This window comes from Corylus avellana, chromosome ca1 (genome assembly GCF_901000735.1).
Source record: "Corylus avellana chromosome ca1, CavTom2PMs-1.0".
NCBI classification, from domain to species: domain Eukaryota; kingdom Viridiplantae; phylum Streptophyta; class Magnoliopsida; order Fagales; family Betulaceae; genus Corylus; species Corylus avellana.
The window spans coordinates 48,138,039-48,146,016 of NC_081541.1; the positions used below are offsets into that span (position 1 = coordinate 48,138,039).

At 37.7% G+C, this 7,978-nt stretch overlaps 2 protein-coding genes across 5 annotated transcripts in view; both read right to left on the reverse strand.

Annotated features, from left to right (window-relative positions):
* LOC132173963 (uncharacterized) overlaps positions 1-1,623 on the reverse strand; it is a 6,404-nt gene extending 4,781 nt beyond the window's left edge. The window contains exons 1-2 of the mRNA XM_059585666.1: positions 1,609-1,623; positions 1,462-1,506 (exon numbers count right to left, since the gene is read on the reverse strand). Of these exons, the coding sequence (XP_059441649.1) occupies positions 1,462-1,506; positions 1,609-1,623 (60 nt within the window). The remainder of the gene's footprint in view (positions 1-1,461; positions 1,507-1,608) is intronic.
* LOC132192033 (uncharacterized) lies at positions 1,212-7,745 on the reverse strand. 4 transcript variants are annotated; one of them, XM_059607221.1, is made up of 5 exons: positions 6,813-7,745; positions 6,174-6,723; positions 2,688-3,576; positions 1,609-2,343; positions 1,212-1,506 (listed from the first exon to the last, which is right to left on the reverse strand). In XM_059607221.1, the coding sequence occupies exons 2-4, from the start codon at positions 6,249-6,251 to the stop codon at positions 1,769-1,771; spliced, it is 1,542 nt and encodes a 513-aa protein (XP_059463204.1). In that variant the 5' UTR covers positions 6,252-6,723; positions 6,813-7,745; the 3' UTR covers positions 1,212-1,506; positions 1,609-1,768. The 4 variants fall into 4 exon arrangements, with proteins under 4 accessions (XP_059463204.1, XP_059463212.1, XP_059463228.1 ...); XM_059607229.1 differs by having other exon boundaries at positions 6,174-6,474; positions 6,641-7,745; XM_059607245.1 differs by having other exon boundaries at positions 2,688-3,567; positions 6,174-7,745.
* Positions 7,746-7,978: the final 233 nt, after the last annotated feature.

Genomic DNA, 7,978 nt, shown 5'->3' on the forward strand with positions numbered 1-7,978 from the left:
TAGTTCTTGTGTTGGCTTAATTCAGTTCCAAAATGCAGAGGCTACTGTTCACGAGCTCAAACACTGATATAGAATGCTCAGAATCCAATCTCCACCGTTCATAATGTAGATTCATGTGTTATGAACGCCCCTGCAAAATTTCAGCTCAATCGGACCACAAACGCCCATCGATCGGGGCTGTTGATCAAGACTGGACAGCATTTTCAGAATGCTGTTTCACCCATGTCCGGACATGCCTTCCCCGGGTCCGGACCTCATTTCCAGAAACTCAAATTTTGCTCCGCAAAGCCGTGTCCGGACAGCCCATTAACATGTCCGGACACCCCGTAAGCTTGAGGCCCAAAAACGTGATTTTAAGTGGTTTAAGTCTAGGGTTTTGTCGGGGGTATATATACATCATTATAGAAGATAGAAGTACGAATTTTCACCCCCCAGAGAGTTCGTCGGAGGCTGTGCTAAGAGAGATCATATGTGGTGAGCGTTAAATTGAATCTCTTAGAGTTTTAGTTATTCCTTTGATAAATCTACGGTTGAGAAGTCTATCGGAAGGGTCCGGTAAAGGAGAATCACGTTAAAGAAGATTGTGAGCAAGGAGACGAGTTGTAGGCTTGTCGATCTTACAGAGCCAAGGTCTTGCAAAGGGTTGTAAGTGTTCCTAGTGTCTGTAATCTCTGGATAATCTTTTGATAGTGATTGCCTGGGTTTGGCTGCCCCGGAGAGGTTTTACTTTTAGATCGGTTTCTAAAAGGTTTCCTCTTCGTAACCAAAATATCTGTGTCTGCCTCTTTATTGCTTTATATATTTTGGGTGATTGAATTGTTTATTGCTTCATAATATTAATTCTGCATAAATTGTGATAAACAAGCTGGAATTTTAAGATAACAGATTTCAAAAGCACTTTTAAAAGTCCAAAAAACCTAAAAATGACTGAAACGTACTTTTAGCAAAAGCTAAAAAATTAACTTTTGCCGAAAATCGTTTTTTGAGTTAAAAGCTCTATTTTTCAAACACAATTCCAAACATGTCCTATATATGCACCAAATTGTCTTTCTGAGTCAATTGCACAAAAAATACAACGCAGCTTCAACTAGTAACAAGAACATCGAAGGGAAAGAAATATCTAAGCCACTGTCAGTTATAGATTTGGCTAAGGTGCTGTTTGTTTCAACAGTTTAGATTTAATTCCGCTATAAGACAGAAAAAATGTCAAATGAACAAAATGGTCTCTTTCTTTTGCTCTCTATTTCAAATTTACTTATGATCGTCATCCTTACATTTGATCAAATGACACCATAAGACAAATCAAAAAAATCGTTAAAAGAGTGAACAGGCCTTGGAACCCTATGGTACTCGTTTGTATTTGATTTCTAAGATCTAAGCTAACAAAACTCCCATCGTGGCATTTCCAATTAACATATTCTCCTATCCTGTGCACTTGGGTAAGGTTTCCTCCATACAAACCTGAATGCAATTCTCATAAATAAGCACAAATCCACACAGAGGGTCCTGAAAATATGCCACAGAAAATTATTAGTGACAAACTGATGTCAGTATAAGAATAGCCAAGACACCATTACCAAATGCAATAGAAATCGGTGCAATCTATACCTTAAATGAACCCATATGGGAAGAAAATAAAAAAACAAAACAAAACAGCAACAAACTGATAGGCTCAGGACCCAGATGCTGGAATACCTCCTTGGTAAGCACATTGGTGTAACAGCTTCACTAGGGAATGATATAGGGGTAAGTTCTATACATCTATTGATTAATAGGGAACGACATATGGCAGAGCATAAACATCAGCAGACTCTATCTGCAAAGCTTTCGCCCACACGTGTTGTGTCCCTTCAACCTGAGGAGAACCTGCCTTGGATTCCTTTGACAGCAGACAATTGCTGCTAAACAGCCATTCTTGGTCGTCAATATCAGACAAATCCTCCACTTTTGGTATAGAAAGTATCTGAATCAGGTATTTGGAATCGGGATGTGGCGGTTTTGAAAAAGCTTCGCCATTATCATTAACTTGTAACGTAGTAGGGGAAGGCTTTGCATTCGGTCTTTGAAGCCTTACCAAAGGTGGTTTTGCAGATGCTTCACCATTTTCATTGACCTGTACGGTAGTAGATGAAGACCTTATTGAGCCTGCATTGGGTCTTTGAGGCTCCACCAAACCATTAGGCCTATGCTCCTTAATGCCCACTATACCATTACTGGCAGCCCCCTGTCTCCCAGAAGTTGACGGAATATCAGTTTGGCAAGGTTCCAATTTCCTTCCATTTTCCATGACTCGTTCAGAGGATGAAACAGGTCTCAGCAACTTATGGGGTCGAATTCCATTGTCTGTGAGAAACTTAAAAGAGTAAGAAGCTAAAATCTACAACCAAAAGAATTTATCTCCCAGAAAAGGAACAACCAAAAAACAAGTACTTGACAACATCATCTGACCAGCAGCCCGAAAAGCAAACATAGTAACTGGAGATCAAGTTTAGCTAAAAAGTCTTTTTAGCTTTAGAGATATACAACAATAGTAGGCCACAAAAAATGGGTTCTTACTGGACGAACTAAGTAGTATAAAGCCTCTATTACCATCCATGGGGACAAACAAAATAAAATTTGTGGTTCCAATCACCAGACAAAATAGAAGTCCTGCAGTGTGATTATTGTACAATATAGGAAGGACTCACCAAGTAGAGGTCCATTTTTGTGAAGCTCCTTACGTTTTCCAAGATTTCCCTCACCAAAAGTACTGTTATTGATCGTCTCTGAAAGGTAAAATTGCTTAGCATTGCTAGAGTCAAGGGACTCCTTGCCGTTTTCTTGCAATCTAGGCTGCTGTTTACTATGTTCACTTATCTCCTTTGCTTTCTTCTCCTTTTTCTTTTCTTTAGCTTCATCTTTAACCTTTGATTTGCTTTTCTTTTCTCGATCATTATCCTTAGGTTTATCACCCTTACCATTACTATCCTTGTGCTTGTTCTTCTCTTTCCCATCCTTTGGCTTCTCAACATTTTTCTCCACTGGCAAAGCAAGTCCAACTCTTCTGTGATCCATAACAGAGAAGTTTCCACCAATGGCACTCTCCAAACTTCTCGTATTGACGTGATTTCTTTGTCCATTGATCTGCTTACTATCGTCTTTCGCTTCCTTAATTTTCCTTTGTTCTCCAGAATGATTGGCAAGATTGCTCTCCACCACCCTACCCAGAAACTCAGATCCTCTTTGACCAGTAACAGTAATCTTCTGAACCATTTGGCTTGTAATAGCACTTTCTTCATCCCTGATTCTCCTGGCCAACTCCTGCACATATTTAGCATCCTTAACCTCAACATTCTGAAGATTGTTTGGAACAAGCTTCTCTCCTTTATAGCTATCCGGCTGCCCTGCAACTCTCTTCTCATCCGAGGTCCCCTTTTTTTCTTTATCCCTATCCCTGTCCTTGTCTTTGTGCTTTTCCTTTCGGTCTTTCTTGTCACTATGTTTTTCCTTACTTCTCTCTTTGTCCTTCTTTTCTTTACCTTCTCTCTTTTCTTTGCCCTTCTTATCCTTTTTATTCCTTTTCTCCTTCTGCTTCTCCTGAAACAGAATTACAATTAGAGACCCAAAAAAAGTCACAACGCCACACAAGCTAGCACTGCGAAAGCAAAATGAGAAATTGATACAAAACACATAAAAAGAGCCATGAGGATTATATGCAAAGGGTAGCTGCAACTATGTCATATTTTAGTGTCATATTTTTTTTTTCTGCATAACCAGTCCCAAGGCCAAGGCCAAGGCCAAATAAAGGAGGAGGGTTGCGGCAAGTTGACAATCAATGTAAAATTTTTGTCTCATATCAACAGGGATCTTATTGACATGGTTATGCAGTACCAATAAATTTCCAATTCCAATGACCAGATATGGTTTTGTCAATTACAAAACAAATTGCCTTTGGTCACTTTGCTCATAAAAGACACTTCATCTGCCCCTTAACGAATTCCCTTTCTCTACTTGATTGGGTCATTTTGCTCATAAAAGACACTTTATCTGTCCCTTAACGAATTCCCTTTTTCTACTTGGTTTTCTTTTATTGAAGAAAGAAGAATAAAAAGCCTATCAAGTCGGGCAAATTTGGCCTCTCTAACGTTTTCTTAAGAACAAACCATAAAACACTCGAACAAGTGCCATCATTCAATCAATCAACCTATGATCTATAATGGAAGAGAATGCTATCGACTGAGATCCAGACCTATGTATAATTGAGATCATTTCTGGACCTTTAGAGTCCACTAACAACTAGAGAGCAATGTTCTGCAGGTTGTTATAAATTTAAGAAAACATCATACAGTGAACAAAACTTAGGAGAATGCTCAGTACAAACGTGTTTTCCCACAAAGGCTTCAAATCACAATCACCCTCAATACATAAGCTTTTTATCAGGAAAGCTTTTGCTAATACTGCTCTTTTTTTTCTTTTTCTTTTTCTTGTTAATTCTACTAAGTAAGACTCCTAGAATGCTGAAGGTCATCAGGTTCAAAGCTTTCCTATCTTGTCCTTCTCCTCCTCCTTAAGCAAGTCATGTAAAGACAATTACAGAATGAAAGTTCCTACAAATTCTTTTCTTTTCCGAGTACACAACACCAGTATAATTGGTTTTTCTAAATGGGATATTTTAAACGCCTTATGACAACTAGAATATAGATTGGTCTGCTTTTCATCATACAAATATCATAATAAATCAATATAACACTGTATTTTTAAAACTTTGGAACTCAATCAAAACAAGGGACTTTATATTGCATAGTTGGAAGTACATACATCAAGTTTGACATTATAACAAATTCCAGAAATAAAACAGATAGATCCGTATTTTAGGTTACCAAATATTGTATCATATATGGAAACTATTATTAACTCTTCAATAGATCATCCATTGTGTAGTAAAATCAAATTAAAACCTCTCACTGACCGCCTAAAGGATGGCTAGTAAATTATGCACAAACCTCATTTGGTTCCAATCATATCATGTTTGTCTTGGTAATGGTTATGTGCTCTTGCAGGCTATGACTTTCTGACATTAATGATCTCCCAGAATTTCCTCAACACATCTATGCCAAACCCATGAAGACATTACCAGCTTGCAATAAAGGAACATGTAGTAGTGTTAAGTTTATCATGAGCCAGTATCAAATGCAATTCAAGTGTCTCTTAATTGCATTACATGTACTTGAGCCTCTATGCTGTGTGCAGGAGTGTGAAGGTGTCAAATTCAACAAAGTTGCTACTCTTCCAAAATCCTAGGGCTTGAACAAATGGTTTTTCTAATTAAGTTTGAAAGTAATCAACTATTTTGAAGCATACACTCAAACATTGATCAAATCAATAATGAAACCTAAGGAACCCCCTTTTTTTCTTGGCTTTTTTTGATGGGACATAACCTAGGTAAAGTAAACATACATTTTCCTTGTCCTTCTCTGGATAAACCTACTTGATGAGTGTCTAACAATATGGGTTGCGCCCCTTTGCGCTTTTTATAACATCATTACTTTTCAAAAAAAAAGAGTGTCTAACAATATGCGTGCTGCACCTGCACACTTAAACCGCAGCAATGCCTGTGTTCCTATTTAGAAAAGCACTTCAAACATATAATGCAGTCCAAGAAGAAGGAATAAACATTAGAGAAGCAATTAGTCGAGCAATAAAATAAAAATGGTACAATCAAGGCCAGCTTATCTGAAACGCTAGGGTTTCCAAAATCTTATGGAAAAAATTGGTCACAGAAAAATGATCTCAATTTCCAGCGCAAAACTAAAGAGGATGGATATCTTTGTAAATCTTAAAGTCATTGTGTAGATCACCTGGTACTTTATGCTTCACTGAGCAGGATTGTTATTCCTAAATTAGTCTGCTTCCACATTGTTCGAGTGTCCCTAATAAGGTTTCTTCTGTCTTGGAGAAAAGTTTCAGGTCCATAATTCCCCCCAAAAACTTCCTCCACTATACTCATAGAAATTCCATTTTTCTTGTGTCAAAGTTCAAAACCATAGCAGGCTTTTAAGAGTATAAATTTTAAGCAATTGATACAACTATACAGTTCAATACAGAAGCCAGATATGCAAGAGTCAGTGAGCAATGAACCTAACTCAAGCTAACAACGGCAGTTTTAATAAATAAATAAATAATTATATATAAACCTTTTTTAGTAGGTCTGCATCATCAATTCTAGCTCTCTTCTCATATCCTGGGGGAGGAAATGGAAAGCAGCGAGACATTGCACGTGATCCTTGATATAGAGAAGTGGGATCCTTTCACCGGCAAAAATGCTTCTCCCAGTTTCAAGTGCTGTTGTTCCAACAAAGGAACAAACAAGAAACTATGTTCCCGTCCATGCACCATGTCACTGTACTCATTTGCGGGTCAAAAAAACCACCCCCATGGCTATAACCTTCCAAAATCACCGCTTCAGACAAATATCTGATACCCAATATCCAAAATCTGCTCCAATAACAACACAACTTCACGAACTCCACAAAACAATCAAAACTCAAGACGAAAAAACAAGAGTAGCCACAAGGCTCAATGCTCAATTCAACCGCAATAAACACTGAATTAGCTCGAATTTATGTAGCCAGACAAATATATTCGATCAAGATATGTCCACCTGAACGGTTTGTCGACAAATTTAGCGATTCGCAAGCAATCTGACCCTCTGTTTTTCCCACAAGGCCAATAGAGAATGATCACCTGCTCATCAGCAAAAGCCAGTATCAGGAGCATTTCCTCACTATAAAGATCGATAACCTATATACAACAAATGCAACACACACCACAACCTTGAGAGAGATGAATTTTCAGTGCCTCAAAACCATTAAGTATATTACTCAGAGCTCCTCTTTGTTCTTAATAAGAAGCTTTCCCCAAAATCCAATCTTGCAGATTCAATGCGAAAACTCAGAACAAAAGCTACTGAACCCACAATTCCCACTTCCAAGAACAATTGAAATCTAGCTGTACAATCCAAATCCCAGTTTCTTATATATACAGACTCTAGTCCTCTGCTTATAACCCTAATATTATACAAATCAGAATTAGGGTTTCTCCCAGTGGCGATCTGACCAAACCCTAGAAAAACTACCACCAAAGAATGTCAAGAACCCACTTTTTTCTTTTTAAAAAAAAAACTAATTTCAATATCCCAAACCCAAATATACAAAGAAATTAAACCCCAAAAAAACCCATTAATTTAAAACAAATTTTTGCAAATATAAGCTCAAGAGCTTTCTTTAGAGGGTGGAAAAAGAAGGAAAATTTAAAGGAAAAAGAGAGAAAACAGAAAGGAGAATTTGTGGGTTTCTTTTACAAAATTGATGGGTACAACGTGGGCATTGTCCAAGGAGAATGACAAGCAAATCTTTATTTCAAACAAAAGAAAAAAAAAGAAAAAAAAAAAGCGAGATTCAATCGAAGTGTCTGTCTCTATCTGTGCCTGTCTACCTCTCTTGAGTCTGTGCCTCAATATGGTTTCTGAGTGTAACTTATTTCAGATCTTCAATGGTTATTGGGTATGGGTGAGGAGGCTCTCTCTCTCTCTTCTGTCTTGGTTGTTCTCAGTCTCTCAAACATAAGACCCCCCCAAACAGGGAAGAGAAGAATATAAAGCTTCGTCAAGGGTATTTATATGTGAGAGAGAGAGAGGGACAGAGAGAGAAGAGCGTGTTACATGATTAACATAGTAAAAGAGAAGAATCCAGACAGCAGGGAGTGAATGACAGACGATTCGAGGGAACAATGTGGGGACAAGGATTTACTTCCTTTTAACCCTTTTGCTATGCTCTCGGCCGCTATTTGTGTTTGCGTGTCAAGTTTTGGATGTGTTAAGAAATGAGTATAACTTTATATAACTTAATCTTAATTCAATTCGGTTCATTTAATTAAAGTGGAAACTTCACTAAAATCTTCCGAACTTCTATCCGTTTTGAAATACCCTATAAACTTTAAA